This window comes from Barbus barbus (assembly GCF_936440315.1).
Source record: "Barbus barbus genome assembly, chromosome: 49".
Classification (NCBI taxonomy): domain Eukaryota; kingdom Metazoa; phylum Chordata; class Actinopteri; order Cypriniformes; family Cyprinidae; genus Barbus; species Barbus barbus.
The window spans coordinates 5,625,623-5,642,348 of NC_136727.1; the positions used below are offsets into that span (position 1 = coordinate 5,625,623).

General features: G+C 34.8%; 1 protein-coding gene across 4 annotated transcripts in view; it reads right to left on the reverse strand.

Moving 5' to 3' along the window:
• Positions 1–16,726, reverse strand: part of LOC306867544 (tyrosine-protein phosphatase non-receptor type 4-like) — a 41,319-nt gene that overhangs the window by 10,772 nt on the left and 13,821 nt on the right. For 2 of the 4 annotated variants that reach the window (XM_079413271.1, XM_079413270.1), the window contains exons 6-15: positions 15,636–15,680; positions 15,502–15,554; positions 14,003–14,123; positions 13,712–13,799; positions 11,735–11,823; positions 11,528–11,591; positions 11,056–11,228; positions 9,084–9,152; positions 5,820–5,954; positions 5,561–5,716 (exon numbers count right to left, since the gene is read on the reverse strand). In XM_079413271.1, coding sequence (XP_079269397.1) covers positions 5,561–5,716; positions 5,820–5,954; positions 9,084–9,152; positions 11,056–11,228; positions 11,528–11,591; positions 11,735–11,823; positions 13,712–13,799; positions 14,003–14,123; positions 15,502–15,554; positions 15,636–15,680 — 993 coding nt within the window. Of the gene's footprint in view, positions 1–5,560; positions 5,720–5,819; positions 5,955–9,083; positions 9,153–11,055; positions 11,229–11,527; positions 11,592–11,734; positions 11,824–13,711; positions 13,800–14,002; positions 14,124–15,501; positions 15,555–15,635; positions 15,681–16,726 lie in introns of all 4 variants that reach the window. The other 2 variants (XM_079413269.1, XM_079413268.1) reach the window with 1 other exon arrangement.

The following is a 16,726-nucleotide window of genomic DNA, read 5'->3' on the forward strand; positions in this document are numbered from 1 at the left end:
ATGTACAGTATGAATTATTGGTAACTAGTGTTGCTTCCGTCATCGAAAATTATGACTACATATCGTCGTCAACGAACCTTTATCACGTGACGAAAACGAGACGCAATGTAAATGCTGGTCATGTGACGATGACTATAATTAAATGTATAATGCAATATTGATGAAGAATAAAAACGAGACTAAATGTGGTTTACAAAATAAAAACTATGCTAAAATGTCTCTTAATTTTTGTTGACCAAAACGAGACGAAACAAAATGTTATAACGTTATTTCTTCTCGTTTAGTCGCGTTATTATTATTATTTTGCAGTATTTCTGTTTCCTGTGTCTCACTTCAGGTGCTGCATCAGATCGCACTGTGCAGACGCAGGCGACGTCACTTCCTCAAGCCCCACTCGCAGCATTATTTAGAAGACGACAACAAAGTTAAGTCTGACACAGAGAAAGGGACCGATGGTCGGCCAGCCGGGGTTCGTCTTTGGGAGATGTGTGTGTGCTTCTAACATGTTTGGTTGGTAAAATAAATGTTGTAAATTCAAGTCAGAGCGGTTTTTTTTTTACATTATTAAACTAATATACACATATACATATACACACACATATACATACATATACATTATATATATATATATATATATATATATATATATATATATATGCATACATACATATACATTAGTTTAATAATGTAAAAAAAATGGCTTGGAAAAAAATCAAAGTTATCTAGTTACACTTGTCTCTAAAATATTCAGTCTGCTAGAAGTTGCTGTTTGTAAGTGCAAAAATCCTTGTCTAGAAATCATGCACAAATGGAAAATAAATTTTAAAATGGAAAAAGTCCGATTTTTTTTTTCCCCCATAACAGTGGGAACCTTGTCTGTAAGCAGGGATAAACTGAACTGTTAACCATCCAAGGATCATGTGTAAGATGATCTGATTCTCCCTGATTCCCCCCTTTTCAGACTTTTCATAAAACGGCATAGCCTAGGCAACATCAATGATTTATGTTCTGTAAGTAAGTAGCAGGAGGCATGAGCAGTGCTGTAGATCTGCTGGGTGTTTAGCGAAGATTCATCAAAGCTCGGCGTATTTGCATAGCAGGCGAAGAGTATTAAGACCGGGACTGTTGCTCAGAGAGAAGCCATGTCTGCAGACACACACGCACACACACTCACACAGGGTCTCATTATGAATGCTCAGATTTCAAGCATGAAAGCCCCTCTGCTCTGCAGTCTACAGACAGCGCTCAGCGCCCCGGCCTCCAGGACATTTACATAATAAAAACAAACCAGGCTAAAAAAATTCACTGTTAGAACGAAGACCGGGATTGTTTGGACTGTCAGGCTGAAGGGAGAGATATCCGATTCGTCTTTTGTGTTGTTATCTGTGGGTTGTGACAGTTGAATGTGCCGAGTCGAAAATGCTGAATAGCATAAAATTGTTCGCATTAACCAGTTGAAATGAATAAAGATTAGCGTACAGTTTGCATACAAATTTAGAATTACCGAATACTCACACTTTGTTTTTGCAGATAAAACTAATTGATTAAATTAATGAAAACTAATAATTCTAATACTAATCAATTAGTAGCTGGGTCTTATACTGTAGCATTTATATCTTCAACTTGTTTTGTAAACAATGAGCCTCATAAAACATAAGCAAAACAATCTGAAAGAATGGTTTTACAAATTATTAACTAAACTACAGGACCGCAAAAACTAGGTAAACATAAAAAAAGTACATAAAGAAAACTGCCAATAAATGTTACTTTTGCTTAAAGGTCCCATACTGTACACCTTTCTGGAGTTTTATTTTAGGATTTGATGTCCTTAAGAATATAAATTTGCGGTATAAGTACCAAAAACCATCTCAATATATTTTTACAGCTCCTCTTTCAGGAGCTCTGCTAAGAACAGGTCGATTTTGGTCTAATGTCTAATTAATATTCATGATGCCTCTCTTCTGATTGGCCTGTTGTTTTCTGAGTGACGCACAACTAGGCCAACCACAGGTAACTAGTTAGGGCCGACGTAACAATTACATCACCAAGCTAAGCTGGAAGTAAAACAAAGGGAAAACTAGTGCAGATTCGGCTACATAAGGAGCTTAAAATATTATCTTGTGATGTTGGGTGCCAGAATCGATGTAATACAGCCTCAAATTAGAAATTTGATCGCATACCTGCTGCCACTGCCAGACGAAAAAAACGATGACAGCTGTGGTTAAATGTGATAAAACGAGTGGAATGGACAGAAATGATAGTTAAAAATGCTCACGTTTGCTGCGCACGCTTTTTAATCAGAAAAGGTTAAATAAAGTGTGGTCTTTTGTTATGGGTGCATCTGAAGATTTCTTGCATCTCCCGACTATATCGTGTATGAAATAACGTCTGTGTGCATGTGTGTAAACAACAAACTGACGATTAATAATCATTTGTAATTGTATATACGTTGTTGTGATTAATTGTGGCTGGAGGATGGATGGGACGGTGGGCGGTGCTCGGGGTGGTGACTGAAGGCGGTGACTGAGTAGTCGTGGCCTAATGGTTAGAGAGTCGGACTCGTAATCCAAAGGTTGCGGGTTCGAGTCTCGGGCCGGCAGGGATTGTAGGTGGGGGAGTGAATGTCCAGCGCTCTCTCCACCCTCAATACCACGACTGAGGTGCCCTTGAGCAAGGCACCGAACCCCCAACTGCTCCCCGGGCGCCGCCGCAGGCTGCCCACTGCTCCGGGTGTGTGTTCACGGTGTGTGTGTGTGTTCACTGCTGTGTGTGTGCACTTTGGATGGGTAAATGCAGAGCACAAATTCTGAGTATGGGTCACCATACTTGGCCGTATGTCACGTCACTTTCACTTTCACTGAATAGTTCGGACGTCACATTTTTACGGAAGTCAACACTAACAATTTACTCAACCATTCTTCTCCCCTGAGTTACGTCGTCCGTCATTTTAGAGAGTATCACAATGCATACGCATGCTTTCGCCTAAGTGTAAACAATGCAGATTACGTTCATACGCACGCTTTCCCCCCGAACGTAAACAACACTGATTACATCAAATACGTTCTTGGGTACTCTCCAAAATGGCGGAAGATGTAACTCGGGGGAGTAGAATGGCTGAGTAAACTGTTATTTTTGTTTTCTTCACACAAAAAAAAATAAAATAAGAAGTATTCTTGTAGCGTCGCAAACTGAAGTTGAGCCACTGATGTCACATGGACTGTTTTACCGATGTATTTACTACGTTTCTGGACCTGGGAACATTTCAGTTGCGTTGCTATCCATGGAGGGCCAGATAGCTCTCAGATTTCATCAAAAATATCTTAATGTGTGTTCAGAAGATGAACGAAGGTCTTACAGGTTTGGAACAACATGAGGGTGAGTAATTAATGACATAATTTTCATTTTAGGGTGAACTGACCCTTTAAATTGAAACATTTCTATGCAAAAACTCTAAACGTATGAAGTAATTTTAAAGTGACAATTTGCGCAACGTTTATGTGAATGGCTGTGTGAAACAAAAACAAAGCAATAAAAACGATAACCAAAACCATTACTCTTACATTATACATTTTGTGTGAAACTGATTTAAAAAGTAAACGTTACGGTGTACATTTAACAAAAGTAAACAAAATCTAGCAATGATTACATAGTCATATTTGCATAATTAATTTTAATTGGCCCTTACATTCTTACAATTATTTGCATACAAAATTTTGTTCAGGCTATTCCTGCTTACATCTAATGAATTTTGAACTAAACTGTGATTCAACTACCACCACATTTCACCTTACAAGCACAGCCATTTCTTTTCATAATCAGGTCAAAAAAAAAAGATAAGAAGCAAGACTCTTTAAAACTCTGTATGTAGAACATGAAAACTCCACATCAAAGTGCAATCGACGCACACAATGAATTGAAAGTGAACTGGACAACCTAGATCTGGAAATTCTGACATTGCGAAATGAGACGGCAAGATCTGAGAAAGGAAATGCGTGGTCGCAGATTATTCCAATGGAAAATGGTGCTGGGTTTATTGACGTAAATTTGTGCCACCGTAACACACTGAACTGTACCCACCATAAAGCTGAAAGCAATTTCCCCTAGCTCAAACGCTCGCAGTTTCTCAAACTGAAATGTGTGTGAAAACAGCATCGAACCACGAACGTGTCATTTCGTCAGAGGTGTGTGGTCACACAATATTAAAGCTCAGGTTGCCAGCGAGAGTGTGTGTGTAACTGTGTGGTGCTAAAATAAGAACAACATTTTGCAGCGGAAACTTTGATGACTCAAAGTGTGTCAGTCCAGCCCTTGTGTGCTGAAAACGCATCACTGGGCAGATCAGAATCTAGAATCCTGAATAAAAATATTAAAATTATCCAACAGCACATGTCAGGATGAAAGGGGTAATAGATAAGTGATCTATTATACCAAGTCGAAATTTACAGGAAACACACAAGCAAACAAATACAATGTGGATGTTTTAGCATCATAACATTTTGCTTAGTAACTGCACTGGGGGGGAACATTCATGTGGCTTCATTTCACAATAGGCTGAAACACACTGCCAAACACCAAGGTAACCACTAAGGCCAAAAAAACAAACGTCTTGGGTTGATAATTGAAAAAAAAAAAAAATCTAAAAATTGAGTTGCATGAAACACTGAAGAGGATGAAAGTTTGTGGTAAATAGATGTATGTCTTTTGTAAAAAAAAAAAGTTATAGGCATAAACTATACATTTACATATTAAATTGAATGCAATAGTTTATGCAAACTGAAAATGTTTATATAACAATCTGAAAACGAACTGTAATTGTTTTTACAATTATATTGTAACTTTTTGTATGTAGTCGTTTACATACATGCACACACACAGGTATATGTATGTGTGTGTGTGTATATACACAGGCTGTCAATCGATTAAAATACTTAATCGTGATTAATCGCATGATTGTCATGAGTTAACTCGCAATTAATCGCACATTTTTATCTGTTCTAAATGTAACAAGTTAATACTTTTCATGTTTTAAATACGCTAATCAACATGGGCAATGACAAATACGGATGCTTTATGCAAATGTATGTTTATTATTAGTGAAACTATACTCAACATAGAGCATGAAGAGTAGACATATTTCAAAGGTCATAGATGTTTTTCAAAGTTTTTTTTTTTTTTTTTTTTACAAATGTTAACAAAATGTTAGGGCTACAAATACAAAGCAATAAAATATATATATGTATAGTATATTTACTTTTTTTACAACCATCAATTTGACACACTATACAAGAAATACTGGAGATAAAATTAGCTTTAATTAATCATTAAATTAATAATTAAAAAAAATAAATCAACAAATTAATTGAGTATTTAAATAGTTTAAAAGTTGCAAATTTTACTGTAAGAATGTTCAGTATTCAAAAATACTACAAATTTAGCAATTATCATCATTGTCATATTCGCATACTGAATTGTGATTGTTTCTTTCCCGAGTTATTGAATAAAAGAAAAGTTTGCGATAAAGAGCAGTTTCACTTATATTGGCAGGAAGTTCAAAACTCACGGTGTCGAGTCCAGGCTGATGCTGTTGGCCTGCGTGGAGGACGCAGACTTGTGATTGGTGAGCGTCTGGCATGGCGAGTCATCGATCACGTGATCAACTAGGTGATCAATGGAGGAAGGCCTGACCCGCGCCCCGTCTGTGGTGAACACCGAGTTACTGCTGAGCAAAGAAAGAAATGAAAAACATAAATGGAGCGCTAACCCACAGACTGGATGAACTTGCGTCATGTGGGTTAGTTTGTGAGTGTGTGTTAACTCACTGATCGGGCGAGTCTGGTGGAGAACGGTTCGGCAGACTCTGAGTCTCCAGCCGGTCGTTTGAGAGGGAATTCCTGCTGACGGTCTCCCAGTCCAAACCGCTCATCAGTCTTCTGACCAGAGGCTTGCTCGGCGACCTGGAAACACATTCGATTCACAACAGATCCATCAACCAGAACCACAAGAAACAATGTACAATTCAATTTCTAATGTAAAATTTGTAAAAATTGTAATCACTACTGCTGTGGCATTTACATAAACCAACATGGCACATTTGACGTTACGTAACAATTAGAATTACAATTGGTAATCTTTATAAACTTTGTTACAATTTATTTGACAGCAAAAATGTTGGAGAAAGTGACCTTTACATATAGTTTACAAACAATCACTCACAATCACTTTGGTTCATACACATGTAACTATTTTCAAAAGTCTTAGTTTTCGTAAACTTTATGAATATTGTGAAAAGCCCAACTATATCAAATTTAACGTTATTTAAGCCTCGTTCAGACTGTCAGCCCAAATCCGATTTTGTGCATATCCGGATGGAATCTGATTTGAATAACTGACTGTCCACACAGCATATCGCAACTGTTCACATCCGATTTGTGTGTCCATAAGCGCTCTTTCGTTTTTACTGAAGAATGTGCATTGATTTCTATGGTAATGTCGCTGCATTGTTATGTCTACGCTAAAAACAACAGTAACAGCAATACAGTTTGCAATACAGATGTTGTCTTACCGTCACGGTTGCACTATTATATTTCGTCTTGTGAGGCAGCGGCAGAAACACAGGAAGCTGGAATGTGTGGCTTTATTCCATGCTGCCGTCTTCGCTGCTTTTTATTTATTTTTTTTGTCTCCGCTACTTTCAAAACACAAAGAGGTATATATACTAGCAGTATACGGTTTTTTTTCCGCTTGACTTGCACTTCGCAACGACACAAACTTGTTTCTGCAAAGATGTTCAGCATGTTTTCTGCAAAAACGTCTGACATGTTTAACGTGAAAAAGCTAAGCTAAATCCGATCTGAGCGGTCAGACTGAAACGGATTTCTAGAAATGCGATTTGAATAGGATTCCAAACCACATACGAATGTAACTCGAAACGGATTTGCACAAATCGGATTTCATGTAGTTCGCTGCTGTTCAGACTATTTAAATATGATCGGATTTCAATCGGATTCCAAATTCGGATTTGGGCTGACAGTCTGAACGAGGCTTTACAATATGTAAACGAACAAGGTTCATTTTACACAATTCGAAAGCAAGTTTGCGATGAGCAAACACTAGTTTACAAACAAACATTCTTTCCTGTTACGGTGTTCGTACACATGCTACGTCTAAAAACTATAAATAAAATATCAAACCTGTTTGTTTTTCATATCTGAATGTTATTTTACAAAGAAATTGCTCTTTTTACAAAGAAATTGCTGTTACCCTAAGCTACTCTTTACTCACTAGATTATTGCTGTTGCATGACACAAACACTAGTTTACATACAAACACTATTTCCATTTAGGTTGTTTGTACACCTGCTACACTTTTAATAAATTGCCCAGAAATATTCCTGAAAATTGAATAACCGAAATCTTAATGAACTTCATACAAATATTTAAAAAAAGTAGCAATTTTAACTCAGTCTACGTTTTATATATATATATATATATATATATATATATATATATATATATATATATTTTTTTTTTTTTACGTAAACCAGCATGGTGCATTTTACACAATGTTTTTGTTTTAGATTTCAAAACAACAAACTAACATGCTTTTCTGCTACTATGTCTAAAAACGTTGAACATCTTCTAACAAAGTGCCCTGAAATATACCTCAAAGGTAAAGAAAGACGCCTTACTGGATTTCGTACACTATATATACTATTAGTTTGCAAACATTGTTACGTGTACTCCTGAAAACCATAAATATCAAACAGATTTTTAAACACGTTTTCATAAAGAAAATAGCATCCCACTAGTTTATCACTCATTAAAGAACCATACTATATTATTGTAGTTGCACTACACAAACACTAGTTTAAAAAACAACAACAAAAAACACTTTTTCCTTTTATGATGGTTGCTACTTCTGAAAACTTTGAATAAACAGCCCAGAAACATTCCTCAATAGTAAAGAAAATAATCTCAAAGAATTTCATACAAATATTTAGAAAAACCCACCAGTATTAACTAAATTTTTTATATTTTTTTTTACATTTACTTAAACTAACACGACACATTATACATTATACAATGCTTTGTTTTATATCATTAAACAAACAAACATGTTTTCCTGCTACGTTTTTACACATGCTACGTCTAAAAACCCTGAACGTTTTCTTACAAAGTGCCCTGAAACAATCCTTAAAAGTAAAAAACACAACTTACTGGATTTCGTACATTTCAGAAATACTATGTTAAAAATATTTCCATTTCAATTCATTCTGTGATATTTCTTAGCATTTACATAAACCACCATGAACATAAAATGTAAAAAGTAACATATTTTTCCATTTAAGAAAAAACTAGCAAGCAATACACTAAAATTAGAAAAAACTAGCAAGCAATACACTAAAACTAGTTTACTCTTTCCTACACATGTTGCCCTTAAAAACCACAAACATCTACTTTGAAATATTCCTCAAAAGCACTGTGTCAAACTTTACACAATTATCGCACCCTTCACAGAGAAAAGTTTGGCGTAGTCGAAAAGAAATACCTCCTAGAAGTATGATGAACCATAAACCGTAGTTTAACTTTCAGCCTCAGCATCTTCGAAGTAAGCGTCTGAGTGTGTTTTCACAAACATGTGCACGACATGTGCACGCCCTTCACAGCCGTGCGCTACACAACCCTGCTTACACTTCCTGTGTTTGGGTGTCATTCTGAGAACATCTGACCACACAATGACACACACACACATACACACATACACACTGACACCACAGGGATCGAGATGGGCGGGAGCCCTCCCATAATGCAACACACCCAAACACGTACACACATAGATCGGCCCATACTGTTAAATATAGCAGATATAAATCAGAATAAATATCCACGTCACTGTCTATAGTGTGGTGAACCAGGGTTATTATAGTTATTAATTCTCAAAGATATTAAAATAACACTGCTGTGAACAAATAAACATAATGGTTAAGTATTACTACCAGATAACTTTTTACTTCCAAAACGTTACATGACGCATATTGCTTGCACAGAGTTCCCTCGCTTATTGGTTATTAAAAAATTTGTTACCTAGCAAAAACTCTGTTCTTGTTGCCTCTTTCCTTTCCGTACTGTACAGACTGCGCCTCTGTCCTCCCACTGCAAAAAATCCAGAACATAGTGTCACTGCCTGCACTCAAAACTCCATTTGTGCAAGAATCACGAGAGATAATGACTGAAATGACTTACAGTCGTGACCAAAACTCGAGAAACACAACCAATAAATAGGGGCAGGTGATATACACTGTAAAAAATAAGTGTAATTTTAACTTAAATTTTGTAAAAATGCTACTGAAAAAAACTGTTAATAGGTTAACAGTAAGTTCCCGTACTATATACAGGGAAAAACTGTAAAAGATCTAACCAGACATTTCATGCAATTTTACAGTAAAATGCTGTTAATTGTACAGTTTTTAGAAGTAAAAAATAAGTCAATGTATAATTTACAGTCAAAAACTGTAAACTGATATTCCCAGAATTCCCTGCATGACACTCCACATTTGAAAGTATTTTGTTTAAATAATCATGTTTTTTTAATAATTTTTGTTATCAGTTATGTACATTTGGGCTTTATGTTACATCTTCTGTTGTTCAATTAAAGTTTATTACATTATTTAAGTATCATGTGTGTTACCATGATGGTGTTTTATGTTTGCATGAATGACTCTGTGCACCTTCTATATATTAGTATATACTTCTGCTTGTGGCGAAGCTACTTGGGATGAGCTTTGATTCTTTATGTGGATTTCTTTTTTACCACCTGCATTGTTATGGTGGTTGTCAGTATGTTAAAGGTACAGATTTTAATAGCAGTGTGTGTTGTTAAATTTAGTGGTTTACATTCAAATTTCCTTGTTTGTAAATTACAGTTTTATACTGTAAATTTGACAGTTTTGTTCTGTAAATGTGTTTATAATTTTTCAGTATTTTTTACAAAATTATTCTGGTAACCACAACTGCCAAAATTATTTTGTAAAAACTTCAGAATTGTTTTTTTTACAGTGTAGCTAAAATTGATCATTTTCAGCTTTTCGATTAAATTCAGTATGACATTTTGATATGTATGCATTTGCAGTTTCATAACATTTTATATAAGCAAAATTACTTAACATACTTTACTTGACTCACACTGAAAATCCTTTACCTAATTTGATGTTTCTGGTCAAAAATTCATAAAAATTGCTTTAGTTATGCTATATTGTCACCAAATCTAAACTTGGCCTAAGCTTATGCATGTTTTTGAGTGAAGAAAAAGCATAATGTGTGTATAACTTCGGCAATGTTCACTCAAAACTGAAATGCATAAGCTCAGATCAGTGAGGCCTATGATTAATCAGTTCCAAAAAAGAAATACAAAACTGTGTGAAAGAAAACAAACTAATAAAAACACTGAATCCAATATTTGGTATTCGGCATAAGAAATTTATACAAAGCTTTTTGTAGGCTGGTCATTTTTGAGTGGGAACACCACAAGTGTTACAAAATTGGGGGGCGGGGGGGGGGACCCTAAAACAGTACAAAAAATTATGAAACTTTTGAGTAAGTTGTTCTGTGCAAGTAAAGCTAGTTTTAGTCTAAGGTGATGACATTAACATTTCTGGGGGGGAAAGCTCAATAAAATGACCAGAAGACAACACAAGGGTTAAAGTATCTATATGTATGTACCAAGTTAACAAATCAAATCAACAATGAGCATACTTTTTTAAAAATGCCCAAAATTTTAACATTTATGACTGATAATGAATTGCTGAGCCAGTGTTTTGAACCAGCGCATTGAATTCATTCAGATCAAATGAGCTGATTTGCATGTTCCCATATTTGCAAGTCACAAAACAAGGAGAAACGATTAAGAAAATGTATTTTTTATTGGTTTTCTGGCTTAAAATCATCAGGTGGAACATCTAGTCCATAAACTGGAGGTTCAAAATGCCATGGCCTGCTCATATATCCACTACATCCCAAAAAAACAAAACAGGAGTTCGAACTCTTCTAACAGTCTCACCAGTAGCGAAACTTGGATCCGAGGGTGAAGTACTGCAAGAAGAGGTTTCTCTCCGGAGGAACGGGCCGCTCCAGTCTGAAGAACGTGTGATGCTCCACGCAGGCTTTCCATAAGTTCTTACAAGCTCTGTAGTTCATCATGTTGAAACCCAATAAAGACTCTCCGTTCTCAGTCTGTGAAACACATTAAGAAAAAAACAGAGATCAGGCGGATGAAAACGAGGTTTGTTGAGCTCAAATAGATTAGCAAATTATCCATTTTAGTACGTAACATTTTAGTATGTTTCAGTTTTTAATACCAATCACAATTTTGCAAAAATAAATAAATAAAATATTTTGATACTACAGCAAAAGATATGATTTCAAATTTAAAATTAGTAACAGAAGGTACTGTAATAATGAACATAATTAGATTATAATTAGTGTTAAATTAAAAACAACACATCTAAACAAATACATAATTTCGTACATACCAGTTCTTTTCTTAGTTGTATAAAAAACTGTTTAGATTTAAAAGATATTTTTACAATTTTCAACCTGAAACACAAAAAAAGAGAGGGAAGGGGACATATAAGATTAAACAAATTTGTATCCACAAGCTTTCAATTGTGTTTATTTCAATGAAATTCCTCATTTAAATCACGTCTAAGGAGAAATCTCCAGCTAAAAATGACACTCACCATGGAAAGTGGTTGACTCGTACCCTGTCCTTATAGACGGAGATGCCGGCAGACAAAACTCCGATGTAAATCTCTGTGTTACAGTGGTCCTGAAATCATCAAGAGTTGAAAACCATAAGGATGCAGTTTCCATAGCAACATCAAAACCATTTTGTTTCAAAGGGTGCTTAAACTTTTGGTTTACTTAAGAAGGGATGCTTATACTGGTGACCATTTCGATATCAGCCAATAACGCTAGCTGGATTGAACAGTTAAAAGAAACAACAGATGACAAAACAGTATACTGACTGAACAAATACCTAGAACAACATAATAGTGCTGTACGAAAATACTACTACTGCTTTCTACTTCAAACTTTCACATTTCATTTTATCCATTTCTTTTTAATTAATTGTAAAATTTACTAGAAATTTAAAAAATGTAAGCTTTTTCTCAGCTAGAACAAATAACTGTAGTCAGTAGCATTTTGATATACAGTTAAATCAAAAATTATTCAGACACCAGATATAATTGATATTTTTTTTACTAGTGGGTGCAGGACACTATAGTGTCAATATAGCATCTCAAAAAATTAGAATATCGTGAAAAAGTTTTTTTTATTGTAACATTTCAAAAAGTGAAACTTTCATATATTCTAGATTCATTACATGTAAAGTAAAACATTTCAAAAGTTTTTGTTTTAATTTTGATGATTAGAGATTACAGCTCACAAAAATGTCAAAAATCCAGTGTGTCAAAATATTAGAATATTTACATTTGAGTTTCATTAAATGACCATCCCTACAGTATACATTCCAGGTATCTCTTGTTCTTTGAAGCCACGATAATGGGGAAGACTGCTGACTTGGCAATGATCCAGAAGACAGTCATTGACGCCCTCCACAAAGAGGGTAAGTCACAGAGGGTCATTACTGAAAGGTGTGGCTGTTCATAGAGTGCTGTATCAAAGCATATTAAATGCAAAGTTGACGAAGGAAGTAATTGAGCAGGAAAAGGTGCACAAGCAACAGGGATGACCGCAAGCTTGAGAATACTGTCAAGCAAAGCTGATTCAAACACTTGGGAGAGTTTCACAAGGAGTGGACTGAAGCTGGAATCAGTGCTTTAAGAGTCACCACACTCAGATGTCTTCAGGAAAAGGGCTACCAAGCCACTTCTGAACCAGAGACAACGTCAGAAGCGTCTTACCTGGGCTAAGGAGAATTTTTGTGCTAAAGGAGCCCCGACCAAATATTGAGTGCATAAATGAACATACTTTAAAGAACTTGAACTTTTCTGTTTGGCAAATCCTTTTTTTGATTGATCTTAGGAAATATTCTAATATTTTGAGATACTGGAATTTTGACTTTCATGAACCGTAAGCGCTAATCATCAAAATTAAAACAAAAAACTTTTGGAATGTTTTACTTTACATGTAATGAATCTAGAATATATGAAAGTTTAACTTTTTGGAATAACTTACAATAAAAAAAAAATTACTTTTTCACGATTTTCAAATTTTTTGAGATCACCTGTAAGTGAGGATAGCAAAATAAAGCAAACTGTGACACATTATACCCAAAAATTCTTCATACAGTGGACTACCAGTAAATTTTATAAAAATTTGAAACCAAATATTATTCAGACACTTTGACCTGAACATGTTTTGCTTAAGTGTCTTTATTTAATTGCAGAAGAACTACACTGATTTATTATAATCACGAAAAACAACAAAAACACTAAAAAATAAAAAAACATTAAAAAGAAAAAAAAAAACTAACAAAAACAAAACATAAAAAAAATAAAAAAATAAAAAATAAAAGTAAAAAAAAAAACGTAAAACAAAAGAAAAAAACAAACAAAACCAGAACAACAACAAAAAAAAAAAATCAACATTCAAAAAACAAAAACAAAAATAAAGCAAAACATGAAAGAAAACAAGGGTGCATCCCTAGTTAAGCGAAAGCGGACATCTTTCAAGGCTCTAGTGTCACTCACCCGAGCATAGTGCAATTCCACGCCGTACAGCTCCAGCATTCGCGCAGCATTCAAGTAGTTAAACTCGGACTGAGCTGGTGTGAGTCCACTGCATAAGAGAGAGAGACTCAATCTCACAGATCCACAAACAATGAACCGCCTTGTTCCACAAATCTGTCCGTGTGTGTGTGCGCCTTGTGTGTATGTGTGTGCTCAGCTGTGACCCTTTGTTCCTCAGTGTCCACTGTCACTCAGTTAAATATAACAATCTTTAACACACTGGAGGATTTCATGGACATGTCTGGCACTTACTTGTGCTCTTGGTGAAGTTTGGCGACCTCTTTCTCAAAGTCCTGCGGTGGGTTGGGAATGAAGCTGTACTCAGAGAGGTACCCAGGCAAATGTTCGGAGTGACTGTAGTCCCCCAGCTCAGCTGAAACACAAAACAGGCCAAGAAACCATGTGTGCATGTACGTCAGCGTGAGACATGGGGCACAATGTGTCCTTCACCCTTTCAAAGAGTCAGACTTCCAGTTTTCTCATGATCTAAGAGAGCAGACTGACTCATTTGGTCTACTGGAAGCTCAACAGAAATTAAGATGAACACAATTAACTTTCTTAAAATAGTTTGAAAGTTATTCCTAACTTTATAATTATTAATTATCATTTATAATTAATTTATAATTCCTAAATTATAATGTCGAGATAAATTGACTTGACTCTTTATTTTTTAACGTTTCATCTCAATATTATAATTTAAAGCATTTATTTTGTACAAAAAAACGCTGAAAACAAAGTCGCAAGTACATTTATCTTGACATTATACTTTAATCTGAAGAATGAAACAATTTCGTAAATTTTTCTAAAGAAAATCCACAAGAAAAATGATGTTGCATGAACATTTATCTTAACATTATACTGTAAATTGAAGCATTAAACAATTGTACAATTTTCTCCCAAAAAAAAAAAAAAAGTAAACACTAAAAATAAAGTTGCAAGTATATTTATATCTTAATATTATAATTTGTTGCATTAAATGATTTTGTACAATTTTCTCAAAAAAAAAAAAGCTGTACAGTAAGTACATTTATCGCAACACTATAATTTGAAGAATTAGAGAAATAAGACATATATTCAGAAGAATAAGACAGATATTCATTTAGAAATTTAATTATTATTGTTGTTGTTATATTAGTAATTTTAAGCCAGTATTAAATAGGTAATCAAAATGAAAACTAGGCAGAAATGAGTGTGCACAACAAAAAGCCAATAACGCAAAAAAAAAAAGAAAAGAAAATTAAAGCCAAGAATGAATACAAAATGATACAATAGCAAAAACAGGAAACTTATGCGATTAGTTATGCCATTCCATAATAATCAAATGTGAAGCTACTAGTAAAACACACCAGCTGTGGTGAGTTTAACATGACCAGTTACCACAACAGATTATTAATTATGTAATAAATCTGCACTAGACACATTTTTCAGCCTTATTACTGGAAATGGGTCAGACAGGCACAGGAAAGAGACAAAAGGCAGATCATGAACTATTTGGCAAAGCGTGGAACTTTTGTTCATCCTGTGAGGACGGTTATATCACCAGCCAAACAAACCATCATGGATGGCAAGTGCGTACTTAGGATAATGCTTTACAGCTTTAACATTTTAAATAAAAAAAAACGCCTGATTAACAGAAAACCTCATTACAGATTCTTCATATTTATTTGCTATTACCATGCTTTATAGACATTGGCACTGAAAAACCCATAGGACCACTAATTGTTAGTGCATAAATAAGCTGTAATACTTACCCTGAACAGCATAAGAAGCCAGAAGAACTGCAGTATTTTGTGGGCAAGAAAGTCTAGCAAAAAGTAAAGTGTTATATGAGATTTGCTTTTGTAGGAAAAATAAATAGTTTTCATAAATAAATAGTATAACTCACCTGCCACTCAGAATATCCTGCTTCAGTTGCAAAAAGTACAAATACCTGCAACAAATAAATATCACAAACAAAATTATCGTTAGACCAGTATTAAGCATTCAGACAGAGGAAATGTGTTTTTTTTTTTTTTACTGTTTACAGAGATATAAGTTAAGCTATGTAATTACAGTGCCCTCCACTAATATTGGCACCCTTGATAAATATGAGCAAAGGTGGCTGTGAAAATAAATCTGCATTGTTTATCCTTTTGATCTTTCACTCCAAAAATTCACAAAATTCTAACCTATCATTGAAGTAAAACATTTGAAAGTGGGGAGAAAATCTCATGATGAAATAAATGTTTTTCTCCAATGAATGTTGGCCACAATTATTGGCACCCCTAGAAATTCTTATGATTAAAATATCTCTGAAGTATATTCCCATTCATATTTACATTTTTTTAGCACACCAGGGTGACTAGGAGCATGAAATTGTTCAGCCATGACTTCCACAGGATTATAAATATGAGGAACACAAAGTCCAAATTCTCTTAATCATCCATCACAATGAGAAAAACCAAAGAATATAGTTCTGATGTGCAGCAAATGATAATTGAGCTTCACAAATTAGTGAAGTGGCTTTAAGAAAAGCTAGAGCAGTGAAAATGATTTCCACCATCAGGGCAATAATTAAGAATTTCCAATCAACAGAAAATGTTACAAAAGTGTGTCTATATCGTCCTAATGCACGGTGAGGAGGAGAGTTTGAGTGGCTAAAGACTCTTCAAGAACCACAGCTGGAGAATTGCAGAAAAAAAGTTGAGTCTCGGGGGCAGAAAACCTTAAAAACATTGTCAAACAGCACTTACATTACCACATGTTGTTTGGGAGGGTTTCAAGAAATATTCTCCTAGCTCATCCAAAAACAATCTCCAACATATTCAGTTATCAGACACGATAAAAAGTACCCCATGTGTATAATGGAATATACTGCTGTATTTTTAATGTTGTGGGCCTATATTTCTGCTGGAGGTCCTGGACATCTTGTTTAGACACATGGCATCATGGATTATATCAAATAATAACAGATAAAATATCAACAAGTGACTGACT